Source organism: Anarhichas minor, unplaced genomic scaffold, assembly GCF_050575085.1.
Source record: "Anarhichas minor isolate MPS153535 unplaced genomic scaffold, ASM5057508v1 ptg000054l, whole genome shotgun sequence".
Classification (NCBI taxonomy): Eukaryota; Metazoa; Chordata; class Actinopteri; order Perciformes; family Anarhichadidae; genus Anarhichas; species Anarhichas minor.
The window spans coordinates 1,782,053-1,796,973 of record NW_027466500.1 but is presented as its reverse complement, the minus strand read 5'-3'; the positions used below and the strand labels follow the sequence as shown (position 1 = coordinate 1,796,973).

Here is a 14,921-nt window from a genome sequence, read left to right as displayed (position 1 = left end):
ATGAAACGCAAAGAGGGAACGTTGTTTTATTGGCATGGTTGGCCTCTAGTACAGCATATTGCATGTCTTTACTCACAGGATCTCTGCCTTTTACCTATTTTACAACCAAATAAACTTATTTTTGTTTTTTTGTTTATTTTTGTTTGTAATATTTGATTGTAGTACAAATGTTTTGTTGTCTGGTTGAATGTTTTGTTATGTTTTGTTTTCATGCATGTGACAATGTAGCTGTCACTGTTCATATAGCATTTCATAATGCTCACCTCAACTCCAGCATCCACCTGGAGGGGGTGAGTCTATGTTTTCCATTATTATCATTATTGGCGATAATATATTGTTATCATCACTCCCACGTCCCTGTCCACGGTGAGCTTAGTCCTTGTGGGGAGTGACGAGGTCTGAGCCTATACGACAAATATCTACAATCAAATACTAATCTTTTCCATGTGAGTTAGCTGATTGAAATTAGTTTCACCAACTGATTTTAGACCCTAGTCTTTTACCTGTGGCATTCTTACACCTGTACTCCCCATAACATAATACAACAACCATTTCAATAGTATTCTAAGAAGAACAAAAGGCATTATGACTCCATGCGTAGACCTGCTGACTGCTGAAGGAGCTGATGGGCTCAGAGGCTGCAATGACTGGAAACAGGATGCCCAATGAGCACTACTTAGAAAGACTGATTGAGCACAAAAACAGGTTGGGTAAGGTCTAGAGTGTAGAAAGAAGATGGGTCTGCCTCTCTCCCAGTCAAGAAAACATCCTCCTGCTGTGTGTCAGCGGAGTAGACAGACAACCAGAATCAGCCCCATGCCTCTATGATAAATGCACTAACAGCTGGACGCTTCCACAGTCAGGACGATGTCGGAAGCGTTTAGTGAAGTCGGTTTTAGACCGGATGTAATGGATCTGCTGGAGCGTGTGCATGTATGAGTAAAGTTTACCTAGCGGAGCAACGGAAGAGAAAGCTTTCATCAGCTTAACACCTTCACCTTATCTACAAGTCTGAATGGGTACTCTGCGTCCATCACATTTATAGACACGCATACATAAGCATGCATAAAAATAAACAGCCGCGCTCGAAGCGTGCGTTCATGCCATACCGTGTGTGTGTACAGTTACAGAGGAAGTCATTCCCCTATTAAAGGTCAGAGGACACAGAGGTTATTGGGAGTGTACTGAGTGCTATACAGGGGAGCAGAAAGAGCAACGTAGAGTTTATGGAGGAGGGAGAGAGCAAATAAGGCTGTTTCCACTCCTGGCAACATTCTGCACATTTTCCTGCGAGTGTCTGTGGAGTATCAGAGCAGGAAATGGAGTGAAAAGGAGGGATGGCGAGAGAGCGTAAAGGCCACATTAGCTCATCATTTTTAAGTGTTCAAATCTCACATAATGGTGGTCCCTGTCTTTATCTAGGTGGTAATCAGATCTTTGCCACAACAGCCAAATGCTGTTTGTGTGATCCCGATGAAGGACAACTGTGTCCAAAGCACATCATTTGTAGGCACAAAGACGGGCATATGCTCGGGGTCAGTGCTGGGTGATGGTCAAGAGCGATGGCTGCTTACCTCACAGTAATGCTGATTAAAGAGTTGGAGCAGAGAGTGCCGGGGTTGCTAATAACTTGCTTGCGCATGTCTTGTGGGATTGTGGGTTTCTTATAATTGGCCTCGAGCAGGTCCATTCGCAGATCTAGCAAGGGACGTCAAACAAACAAACAAAAGGAAAGAGGGGAAAAAAGGAGAAACAAGTTGTCCATTCGCAAGCTTTCATCATTGTTGGAGGATGAAAAACAAGTTGAACAAACCCACAAATCCTAAAGTGAGCCCAGCCAAGCCCTGATGATTAAAGATGATTGCTCTCCTTTTGACGTAACCGAAGCAAGCACAGACTAAACAGACCGCAAGTGGCATACAGGAGCCGGCACACAATGGAAGTGAAATGCCAAACTCCTGAACGACCTAAGGTCAGGTACATTGTTGTGCCCCATTAACTATGAAGTTCCTTTGAAAATAACTCAGTGGAGGAAAACATCAGTGGCCTTTGCCGCTCGCTCTCTGCCCTGAGAAACATCCACACATGTGCTGCATAGTGCACTCACGCACATACAAGTGGACACATGTGGGCAGACACACACACACACACACACACACAGTCTAAAACAAAGACGCATGGACAGGCTGTAACTGTTAGGAAGGAATCAAGCAAACAAATGATGTCATTATCTCAAAGCACACTAGCTTGAATAGCATTACCATATCAGTGGGAGGCATTAGGCATTCTCGCCTTTCACGGTTTCGGGCTCACAAGTGAGAGAGAAAATAGAGACGGCGTTGTTCTGATTTACACTCATACATGCGACATTTTCCCATGTCAAACATGCTATGTCACGGTGAGAAAGTCATGCAGCTGTTTTGGTATTTCTGTCATCTCTCAGAAGGCAATCCCTGAGGGCGCTCCCCTGCTGCTGCTGCTGCTGCTGCTGTTTTCTTTTCTTTTTTTTTAGGTATTAGCATACAGGAGGCATACAAATGTTCATGAAACATGATGAGAGCACGATGAAGGCTGTAATACGCAGGTCCCCATGGCAACAACACAAAAACGGCATGCACTCTCCATGGCAACAGGGCTGGCGAGGGAATATAGCGGAGACGGGGTTGGAGCTGGTTCTGGCCTCTGGCTGTTTGAAGTGATACACGGACGCCAGCAGCACAGCATCAGCAAGTAGTTCACTCACACTGAAATGTCTGACATGTTACTTCTGTGAGTAGATAGTGGTACTGACATGATAGAAGCGTTTTATAGTTCATCATTTTTATGTTAATAATGGATTCCCATGACTCAAAACCACAAAAGACTAACACCCACCTTTGCAGGTCACCTTTAAGTTCTCAGGGGTAGGTGGGACAGAGCTAAAGGGGGAGTGAATATTGGACTTGCATTTGCCAGTGTGTCAGAAACTCAAATGAATGATAATGTTGCTCCATGACACTTTTTAGTGACATGTTACATCTGCGCCACTGTTGCTTTAAGCTCTTTTTTACCCCCACACCAAGCCAATTAATTGTGGAATAGTTTTATATTTTGCGACAGGAGGCCTCATGCCTTTCTGGCGGAGACTTCGATGAGAAGATCGATACCATTCTCAGTCTGCAGCTGGTTAGCTTAGCATAAAGACAGGAGGAAACAGTTAGCCTGGCTTTGCCCTTCTAAAGCCTACAAGCAGCATGTCATATCTTGTAAAATCACAGTGAGTTATGTGCTGAACTATTTCTTGGCTGGGAACAGTTTCCAGCTGACTTCAGGAGCCAAAAGCCCCAATAAAATACCAACTGTTGTTTTTGCATATACAGGATTTTTCTGCTGATTAGATATGACGTGTTAGTGAGTTTAGAGGTGCTGGTAGGTGGATTTTGTTACCTTCCAACAGAGCCGGGCTAACTGTTTCCCCCTTAGTCTCTGTGCTAAGCTAAGCTAAGTCTTAAAAAAGGTGAAGCGTCCTTTAGATATTACCTCTACATTCTTCTCCTCTCCTAACCTGAACCTAACACTTAATTTAACCTTTGCCCAGAAGCTTATTATACTTGAATAAAATAAAAGACTCAAACTTTTTCTCTCCATGATAGAAGGGCAGGAGCAGAAACACTCACAGGCATCCCTCTATATACAGTAGAGGTCACGACCGGTACAGTAGGCCTTGGTTAATAGAGCCACAGACGGCTGACTTGAAATGACAAATAGCTCGACACAACTGCTGATGCTTCAAGGCCACAGCCGGCTGTACTGTAAACGATAATGGTTTCCCAGCCAGACAAGGAGAAACCCCCCGAACATACATCATCACCCTGTAGCTGATGCTTAACACAGGGATATGCAACTCGATTTTATAAAGACATGTTTGCTCACACATACAGTCCAAATAAACTCACTTATTGACACCCATCAAGATACATAATTTAATAAAAAAATTACTAATACGACCTCCCAAAGCTCCAAATCAAAATCAAAATCGTCACCCCTAAACGAGACATAATTAATGCCGCACATTAAGTGGGCATTTCACAAAAGAATCTCCCTAATGAGGTTGGTTGTCGGGAAAGTATTTTTTTCTTTCATCAGTGCCTTTAATTAAACACTGAAACACAAAGAGACACACAGATATTAATCACTTTGGTTTAAGCTGCTTTTCATTTCAGCAGCCATTAAAAGTTGCACCGCTCGACTGCGTTCGACGTCAACTGAGGCTGAATGGAACTGTGTCACTGTGAACTCAGGAGACCTTCTAGTAAAAATTAAAAAAAAAAAAAAAAAGATAAAAGACACGTGTTTCCTGCGAGAAGAAAAGCAAGGGGTCGCTCAAAGTATCATTTTGTGCTCAGTGTTTCGGGGAATATTTGGCAAACCATATGCGTTTGAAATTCTTTGACTTGAAGATGTGCATAATTTCCCTACATTGATATTCAGCCACCCTGGAGCGAGACTGTCTGCTGGAGCCGTCTGCTCCGTGGAATAATGGGAGCGGGTGGGTGTGGCAGAGGGCTTCTGGCAACAACAACACCGGAGACCTACCTCCACTCAATGTCTCCATCTAGTGACCATAACATAACATGTGGAATATTCCTTTTTCACAGTAACAGGGCAATCATAGTCGTTTCCAAAATGTTTTATTACACCTTGGACTTTTAAGAAATATATTTTATTGTCTAATTTCAGTAGCTTTCCACTGGGACTATGCAACCCTTTAAAACACACACACACCTCTGGTCAATTTGCTCAATATTCTTATTATTTTTTCTAATATCTACTACATTTTCCTGAAATACACACAGTACTATGCTAAATATCACAGTGTGCACGTTGTCTTTAACCCCGGGAGGGGTTGTATAACATATATTGTTCCATTTTTTACTTCAATAATAATAATAATAATGAGCATCTGAGCATCACAGAGTACATATGAAAAAGAAAAGATCTGGCCCAGAGGAACAACCGCTATTAAATGCATCTGATATAAACCTGACTGGTTTTTAATACTGGGATTTAATATCAAAATGTATCTGATTCTGAGGATGTAGATACAATAAAGCGAAACTTTTTTTTTGTCATAGCATTTACATAGATTGCACTATTAGAAACCCTTTTTTTTATTGTCATATACATATACACATACACGAAATTTGACTTCTGCATTTGACCCATCCCTGTATATAGGGAGCAGTGGGCTGCCAATGAAAGGCGCCCGGGGAGCCGGGGGTTCAGTGTCTTGCTCAGGGACACTTCGACACGTGACACGTCCCAGTCGAGGATCGAACTGTTGACCCTGCGGTTACCAGACAACCCTCTTAAGCCAGTGAGCCACAGTCACCCCACGCCCCCCCCAACTGGCTATTAAAAAAGCCAGTCTAAATGATAATCTCACTGTTCATTTCCCGTACATTGCTCATGTGTGCTGTGATTAAACATTTTAATCTCGATACAGATGAACTCACGTCTTATCTTATCACAACAGTGCCATCATGTGTTGAAAACTAGTACCACAAGGACAGAGGGCTTCCCTGCAAACTGATAATCATATTGAAGCTTTTAGAGAATGTTACTGAAATTCTATATTTGTATTTTCTAAAAGTTAATCAACACATTTGGCTTTGACTGCATGGGAAATGTTGTAGAGAATTCTCTTCCAGCCCAACAGATGTTTGCGTTGCATTCTCAAATTAAAATGAGAAATGGCGGATGGTGGTAGCAGATAAAAGTAATACTCAGCAAACTCAGCAATAGCATGCATTAGAGTGTGATTACTGATACAGAAAACACTGTAGACTGTTATTTACAAACATGTCATTGTCATGATGCAAACCTATTAATGAGCCAAACATAACTCAGTCTGCAGGTTGATTTATTCCACAGATAAAATATGATTCATCAGAAAGTTGGTGCAACAACTCCCTCATCACACCCATATACTATTATACCACTCTAAAAAAAATACACACACACGACTGACTCAGCGGTCATATCTCATCAACATTATTATTATGCACAAAATATAAAACTAGCATCTGTCTTTGACATCAATACATAGTGGCTGCAATGTTGCTTCTGCACGTTTATATACACAAAGTAGTTTCTATGCAGTGCATAGTCTCCACAAATCTCTCCTCGTCTTGATATTGCATAATAAATATCAATATGATTCAGACGTGTGTTGGCAGAGAAAAGACTCAAAATCAGTTAAGACAGAATAAATAAAACCTTTGAGCGAGCATGAAAAGATGACGGTCGAGGCTGTGAAACACGACCTCCTCCTCGAAGGGCTACTGTGCATGTGTGTGTGCGGGCACTCGTGTCTGTAAATGTGATTATGTCATTCACAGAAGGAGTCGCCTCATAGATCCTGAGATAGCCGTCTGTCACCAGCAATGTCCTTGTGGAGTTACGAATGGAAGAAATGTGGCTCACCAGCAGGCTAACCGCCTTTGATAACACATCTCAAGCAGGAGAGGGTGGAGCCCACGAAGCACTGCCGACACAGAGAAATAACAACTGTGCATTCAAATCATGGTAAAGTAGGTTATATTCTTCATGGATTCCTAATTTTGAAGCTTTAAACGTGACCTCTGCACCTCCTTGTGGAGTCAAAACAAACTTCTAGCAGCTGCTGCATTGCCGTTTTCACTAAGAGTGGAAGGCCTGAAATGCTAAACGAAAGGTCTTGTACTTTATCCAAACGTTCTCTGATCTATTGTCTCAAAGACATGGTGCACCTTTATGTTCTCCATGTAATACTGATCTCCTCTAACCAGTCATCAGGGTATAAGATGCTGGTTGCACAGTAGACGGAGGAAGCAGAGTGGCAGTGCATGACAGTGAGTTATGAAAAACTATTACTGGAAGTTGGATCTCAGCTGATTTGCGTGCTTCAGCATCAGTTGATTTAAAGAAATAACGCGCTTTGTATTCCCTCCACTGCACTGAAGACTCCTGCTTCCTTCCTTTGTGTTTTTCATTGGGAACCCCTCACAGTTAGAGGTCTAACTCGCCCGCCTTGAGCAATGGCGCCTGTTTCACACCACGACGGCCGTCAGAAAGCTATGACGCAAATGTCTTTCACTTTGTGCTTCACACCTCTTCAATAAGCGGCGTGCTACCGGGCTTGGTTCAGGTTGACTCAGCCTGACGACTGCTGCAGCGAGCAGGGACACAGGCTTCAGATTATCTGTACAAAATTGTCCATCATTCACGGTATTTCCTTCTCTCCGGTTTGCTTTGTGCTCCTCGTCCTGTTTTCTCTCTCTGTCCACGTTTGATTCTGGGTTTCTGAGCTCTCTCTTTCTCTCAGTGTTGCAAGAGGAAGTTAGTTGCCATGTTGATGTCGTTGTTTGAAGCTCTAAGGGCTTCAAGGGCATCGGTCCGGGAAAAGCCCATTTCCACTAACAGAGCAACCTGAGGGACAAAAAGAAAAAAGCATCAGCGAAGACGGCAGCGGCAGACAAATCATCACATGGGAATAAATAACAAGGGTGCACAAAGTAAAGTGTAGGAGGGCCAGGGAATCAAGTGTTGTTGAACAAGAAGATTTTGAGTCATGCAGGACACAGAATATGTAAATGAATATCCAGACATAACAGCAATACAACCAGTGAAAAAAGCCTTGAAAAGGACCCCTAATAATAAAAGAGATGTACACAGAAACACACAGGCGAACACTCACTTGCTCCTCTACGACAGCAGAGTTGTCCAATAGAGGGGACTGTGTGGATGGATGTGTCTCAGCCTGGGGAGGGGGCTGTACTGGGGGACGATTCTGTCCTCTTTGTCTCAGCGAGGGGAACAACATCCTGGTCCACTGCAACAACCCAGACTACACACACACACACACACACACATATATATATATATATTCTGTGTTTTATCTGTGCATCAGTGCTACAATATGTGTCCGTCTACCTGTGGCTGTGGTCTGTTGTTGCTCGTGGACTCGTTGTATTGAGCCAGCAGCAGCTGCTGGTCGAGCACGTCCATCCTTTGCTGCCTCTGGATGTCCAGAGTGGCCCCCATACCCAGCGGAGTCTCACTGCTCGGCTGGGAGCCTAGATAACCACAGACACAGACATAATAGGCATGAGGCAGACTAAAACACGTAAAAGAGGAGTACATTAATCATCAAAGTGTAACAGGGTGACAAAGACACATTCTGGTTTTACTTTTCATTAAATGAAGGAGAATGAATAGCATCAATTTCACAATTTAGCATGTGTTCAAATTCCTAAACTGTACAAATATTATTATTCCTCAATTAGACAGAGACGGCCAACAACTCCATGTCAAGCCCTGCAACACTGGTCACTGTGTAAAGGCTTTGCACAGGATCTGTGTCTGTGATCACTAACGGTTGGACTCACTTGAGAAGATGGGCTCCAGAATATACCGTCCAATAAAAGAGACCCAGGCAGGAACAAAGAGGAGCTTCTGTAACCAGAGAACGTTGGAGTGGTACAGTCCACCGGAGAGCTAAAAGAAGACAAATATGTTTTTAGTACTGAAGTCACAAGCCAAACCTGTATTAAGAAATATTACAATGAATGAAATTACTTATGAGAAAAGATGCTTTACAGCAGACAGCAAATTAACAGCAAACTGCATCTTTGCGACACATTTTAGCCCCTTTAAGCTCATTGTTTTGATAATCTGGCCCATAAATCACATATTGCAGTTTTAAACAGCACGACACTTCCTAAATACACATTAAATAACAAGAAGAATGTGCTTACTCACCAGTCCACTGAGAGCGAGGAGCCACATGAAGGGACTGGAAGTCAACAGCTGCACCACAGAAGAAGAGAGGAAGACAGAAACAATCAGGATCAGACAAGATGGAAAGTGAGTAGAGCGAGAAAGCAAAATAGATACATACATTCCCACACTAGTAGAACATGGGCTTACCTGCAGGCCGACTATGTAGACCAGAGACTTGTTGGTGATGGGGATGTGGCCCAGGACCTGGGTGACTGGCACCCTGGGGATCAAGCGGTAGAAAGGCACAAACAGAGAGAAGACTGGAGCGAGCCTGTGAGAGGAGAAAGGGAAAAGTCAAGAGGATGCGGACGACAGGAAAAGATAGTGTTTCAGGCAATCTGGGAGAGACAATGTTAGGCTTTTGGAACAATTCACTTAAATATCTTTTTGTTTGTCAAACCAATTGTTTTTGTAGAGTTGGGTTAAATGCTGCTGTCGCAGTCCACCACAATCTAAACTCTGTATACTGAAATATAATGCAGGCAGGGGATGAAGACATTTAAAAATGGATACTGCCCAAAGCTTAGCTATAAGGGGGAAAATTAAGATTTTCTACTTAAGTGACACATGGTTTGAACATCATAAACTAAATGCCAAGCTATTCATATCCTCAGTGTCCATGAAAGTGAAAGGCTGATCTCTTTTCACAAATGCATTACTGAAGTTCAGCATGAACTGTGGCTGCTGAAGTGACCCAGATACTCACAGACCGGCAGGCAGTTCCTCCACCTCGTAGTCAAACAGAAACTGGAACGCCTGAGCCAGCAGGAAGTCCATCAGCGCAGAGAGACACCAAGTGGCCAACAAGAAGGACTAGAATGAAGACGAGCACCACATGTGATGATTAGAACAACACATAACAAAAATAAATCACTGTCAAATGTTGGTGTGAGAACTGCTTTGTGCCAGATGAGGAAGTTGTGTCCTCTTCCCTAAAATATGAAGTTGCTACAAAAGTTCAAATTGATTCTGATTGATGATGATACCCTTCATCGTGTCAGCATCTAGTTCAGCTAAGAATATCAGCAAGTTTATTACATTTTTATATATCTATGTGTTCATCCATCAATGGTTTTTTTGGTACTTACGGCAAACTTCCTGGTGCCGAACCGCCTTTCGAAGATCCGGAAGTTGTAAATGAGCAGGCCACTACAGAAGCAGTCCTTCACGTCGAGACAGACCAGCCTGCCACACAACAAGCTCCACACCTACAGCACAAGGTAGAGCAAAGTCACACACATACACACACACATACACATTGTGATGTTGTTATTGGACAGATACTGGAGACGTACCTGGTGCTGCTGTGCGACAGCCTGCAGGTTGTACACAAACAGTTGTTGGTACTGTGGCAGCAGGGTGAGCATCACAGTCAGCCCACTGAGGACCAGCAGCAGGCCTTTAGACAGAGGAGCCTTGTCTGTGCACAACACACAACACAACACACTTACGAAGGGACAGTGACATTGTGGCTTTCTGCAGCGAGCAGCTTTGCATGTATACGGTATATTAGGCAAACGTTTTGTTAATAGACGAGAGAGAAGTAGCTAGCTAATTTGTATATGGTGGGGCAGGGCAGATATAGTAACGTTAATATGAATTTAGCTGGCTATTTATCGATTCAGAAAGTGCCCTTTTCAACGATGAAACCTGAACTGACAAAACAAACCGTTGGTTGTAAATTAACTAAACGCAGCTGTAGGTTTAACTGGTGTATATACTACCTCCGGTTAATGAATGACAGCGCAATGCTAACGTCGGTTGGCTAGCTAACGTTAGCTGTATAAACGTTGTAACTGACAGGAGATGAGAGAGACCGCCTCAGCCTGTCGCTTACTGGTGGTTCCGGGATACTTACAAAGGCCCCGAGAGCCGGTGGTGGTAAACATGGTGTACAGATGAGTTAACGGAATCCAGGCGAAGACCGTTAATCCCAAGGTAGTGACAAACTAAACACTAAAACGCCGAAATAAAGTTGGAGAAAGGATCCATGGTGTGACTGTGAAGCGAAAGAGACTGGGGAAAGGGGATCTGCTACAGGAGCTCGAGAAGCCCAAAAAGTGTTAATTCGCGGTCCGCTGACTTTAGACTACAACTGTCCCCTAGAGGGCGCTGTTGCTCCGTGTTGAAGATGAGATGATGATCCACAGATATGTTTTACTGATAATAACCATATTCTAATCTAAACAACACATTTCACGAAGGTCTTAAATACTGAGGGAATAACAGAGAATTATGAATAAGCTCTTTAGGTGATCAATTGCTGAAGGAATGCCACTAAATAATAAAACTATTTCCACTTAATTTTTAGAATAGAATAGAATAGAAATATACGTTATTCATCCCCAAGGGGAAATTTGTCTGTGGCAGCAAATTCTAATTGATTATACAAATAAAGTAAAAAAAAGAGAGGAAAAGAAAATGAACTTGGTCTTCAATGATACATTGCTAATACGTACTAGATAAACAAGGTAGAACTTCTACTAATAACAATAATATTAATAATAATAATTGCAATAATAATAGCAATGCATTAAGCAAAGTAGCCAACAACCTAAATATAAATAAAAAAATCTAAATTCACAGTAAAATAATAAAACATAACACATTCCCTATCGCTGCCCTTCTTGGGGAAAAGTTTCTGAATCTGAATCTTATTGTTTCTAAATGCTGCAGTTGATGTACTTGCATGATTCCTACAATTGTTGGTTTGTATCCATATGATTGTATACACTTATTGTAAGTCACTTTGGATAAAAGTGTCATCTAAATTAATATACTTCTACTACTACTACTACTACTACTGATGTCAGTAATAATGATAATGATAGAGAACAAAACAAGCAAGCAAATTAAATTATTTGAAGCAAACAAAATGTAAATTGTTTATCCACATAGCACTGAGAGCAGGGCTATCATCTGTAGACTATGTGACCACTAAGAGGTCCGTACCCAGGTTGAAGACAACGAGATCTGACGACTGCGGCACCCTGTGTCTTGCTCACAGGCATTTCAGCAGGGATGCTGCCGCCGGATGATCCTCTTGTGAAGGGCAGTCTCCTTACCCACAATGCCATCCTGCTGTTATCTGATGCTCCTCAGACGCGGTATTCCCAAGCCCTGCAGCACTGGCCTCGTAATGTTTGTCATCTATGACCATTTGCTCAGTCTGTAATATGTGTGTTTATGGGTTGGATATGCAGAGAAGCAGCAGACGGGGAGTGTTTCACGTCTTGAAGCCATGTGGTCAGCTTCCTGACAGATAGGTAACAGTTATCCTTTGGGCCTTGAGCAGGATGTGGCTGCACAAAGTCCGGATTAATGCCTTTTTCTTATGGTCCTCTTGGCCTTATGCACACAGTGTCGTATCTTGTCAAGGTCCAGACTTCCTTCGACTGCTTTGTCTTACACTACAGCCTGCCAGATTTTCCTCACATCAAACCGCTGTGTATACCTTCGTGGCTAGCCGTGATTGCTCCTGAGCCAATTGATCGAAATGCTTATGCTACGTCCAAGTGCATTTAAAAAGATATGGCGAACAGCTGTCTAATAGTGTTGCATTTCCCCATCATCCACAGATGCAGTATGCGTGTTAGCTCCTATTGGTTAGTTCCCACCCATTAGGTCTATTTGGCTGCTTGTGGTCAGATGTGACTGCAAAGCAGAGCTGAGGAACAGCTTGCTAATTGTGTTTCAGACCTTCTCTGTCACTGATGTAGGAGTGAGGTCTAAAAAGGTTGCTTTGCCCCTGTTCTCAATCAAAGATAATCAGATTAAACAGCGCAGAGATGTGCAAAAGTGTGTATGTGTGTGTGTGCTTACCAATAAAGAGAGTCCAGATTTGGAGACAGCCTCGACTCCTGCTGTTTGCTTTGTTCATTAAGAGGAGATGAGCAGATGGTTTGCTGGTCTGTTGTGCAGTACACACATGCGAGCACACACACACACACACACACGCAGAAGCACACGCACATGCAAATACACATACACACGTGCATGCTTGGCCCTGTCACCTTAGCTTTATCCTCCATTTATCTTTTCCATTACACATCTCTCGGCAGGACAATGCTACTCGGTGAATTGTAAGGGATGCGTGTGTGTGTGTGTGTGCGTGCGTGTGTGTGTATGTGTGTGTGCAGATGTGTGTGAGAGAGATACAAGGCAGCGTGAATGAGTCGAGTGGTGCTGAATGAAGTCACAAACCTTTTTAGGGAAGACAGCCCGCGAGGTGGTCATCTGAAAAGCTGATGACTCATTCACACATTCATTTAGGTGAATCATTGCTATTCACTTGTCAGCCGCTCTGTATTCAGGGAGAATTGCTTGTAACTGAGGTATTGTTTTACTCCCGCATCACAGCTTATCTGCCTGTGTCCAGGAAATGGCACGCTGCACATTTACACAAGGTTGCATGAGCAAAATATGCTCTACTTCAAGGATTTTTTTTTGCCACAACAAATGGCTTCATAACAAAGTGAAACATTTCTATAGAAAGCTTGAGAAAATCCTGAGCATGTACCGTGTGTGCTAAGAGGAATTTGTCTGCTTCAAATTAAAAAAAACAATCAATGTTCAACAGCATTTGTGATCCTCGACCCCTTACATAATTAATCACATATTCATTAGTTCTCCGTCTGCATGAGTGAAGGAACACTTGGTGTAGTTTTGCATGTCTCCAGCCACACACGCTTTGCTTTCAAATATCTCTAATATGTATGCAGAAATACCGTTTTTTTCTTCAAATTTCTAAATTATAAGTTGATATATGTTACCAGACATTTTCAGGGCTGCAATCCAAAATAACTCGGAAAATATTAACTCGATATGGCTCCATCTCCTGCAATGCTAATATTTGGCCTGCAAGGATGATAAAATAGCCACAAATGTTTACACAGCAAAAAGCATGTTCTTCTATTTTCTTTGAAATGTATTTCTTGTCTTATCTTTCTATTCATTTACGTAACAATTTATTGGCCCAATAATAGCTTTTAAAGTTGCTCACCCTTCTTTATCCTGAGAAAGTAAAATGATAAAAAAACGAGTGCAGCCACCGAGAGAGAGAGAGAGAGAGAGAGAGAGAGAGAGAGAGAGAGAGAGAGAGAGAGAGAGAGAGAGAGAGAGAGAGAGAGAGAGAGAGAGCATTGTCATCATGTTTCACTAAAGGGCAGCTCACATGTGACCCTGCTCACCACCTTCCTGTCTGTCTGTCGATATTTACGTGTATGTTTTTGGAGATGGTGCAATAGTCAATGTCATATCACACCCCACTCGCTCACATATGCACAGACATGCAAGCATATGGACCTCCCCCTCCTAACACACACACACACACACACACACACAAAACAAAGTTTGTTTGTCACAAAAACAACTAAACTACAATATAAAAATCATGCATTCAGAAATTGCACTTGTGAAATAAAGAAAGAAGCACTGACACAATTTAATAAAAAGAATTTGTATTGTTTGTATTGTCAAACTGCACTACTGCATAACATACACAATACAAGTCATTTACTGACTGTACAACATGCCAATATGTTTTTGTGATAATAATAACAAAAATGATGACTATATATTGTATATGTACACAACTCTGTTACAAGTTATATCCGCCACTTGTGTCCAGATAAACAGCACTGACAAAAAAAAAACAAATATGGTCGTCTTCATCTAGGATCTAAAAACCTTGATTGAAAGAAACACAGTCAAACACGTCATCAGAATAAAGTACTGTTCCCACTACGGCCGGGATTCGCTGATAAATGCAATAAATTAAACAAGAGAACAATGGAAAAGTTCAAATGTCACCCTTGAAATGTAGGGGAGTCCTCTCGAGGAGGCGGAGATGTGCATCTCGGATGCCACTGCGCGGCTGAGCATGCCTGTCTATTGTATCTCTCATAAATGAGGAATCTTCATCACTCTATTCTTCCATTCATCTATCCATTCATCCGTCGATGCTTCCACCTCGTCTTCAGTACATCCCGGTGGTCTGCAGGAACACTCTGCCCTCTGAAATCCAGAAAGAAATCCAGTCTAATAAAACACAATCACAATTCTATAAGTTATAATGAATGTAGACAGATTATTTAGGTTAGATCACAGTGACTAACAGT

General features: G+C 42.3%; 2 protein-coding genes and 1 long non-coding RNA gene across 4 annotated transcripts in view; 1 reads left to right on the top strand and 2 right to left on the bottom strand.

Moving 5' to 3' along the window:
- Positions 1 to 5,885: 5,885 nt before the first annotated feature.
- ubac2 (UBA domain containing 2) lies at positions 5,886 to 10,853 on the bottom strand. The gene is made up of 10 exons (XM_076075797.1): positions 10,661 to 10,853; positions 10,098 to 10,222; positions 9,891 to 10,010; positions 9,509 to 9,615; positions 8,950 to 9,073; positions 8,782 to 8,829; positions 8,409 to 8,517; positions 7,954 to 8,096; positions 7,718 to 7,867; positions 5,886 to 7,449 (listed from the first exon to the last, which is right to left on the bottom strand). Exons 1-10 carry the CDS (start codon positions 10,689 to 10,691, stop codon positions 7,342 to 7,344), a joined length of 1,065 nt encoding a protein of 354 aa, XP_075931912.1. The 5' UTR covers positions 10,692 to 10,853; the 3' UTR covers positions 5,886 to 7,341.
- LOC142931727 (uncharacterized) overlaps positions 9,949 to 14,921 on the top strand; it is a 9,694-nt gene continuing 4,721 nt past the window's right edge. For both annotated transcript variants that reach the window (XR_012947404.1, XR_012947403.1), the window contains exon 1: positions 9,949 to 10,022. This is a non-coding gene — a long non-coding RNA (uncharacterized LOC142931727). The remainder of the gene's footprint in view (positions 10,023 to 14,921) is intronic.
- Positions 14,192 to 14,921, bottom strand: part of dachc (dachshund c) — a 23,525-nt gene continuing 22,795 nt past the window's right edge. Inside the window, exon 11 of the mRNA XM_076075796.1 lies at positions 14,192 to 14,817. Within this exon, the coding sequence (XP_075931911.1) occupies positions 14,780 to 14,817 (38 nt within the window). The 3' untranslated portion in view covers positions 14,192 to 14,779. The remainder of the gene's footprint in view (positions 14,818 to 14,921) is intronic.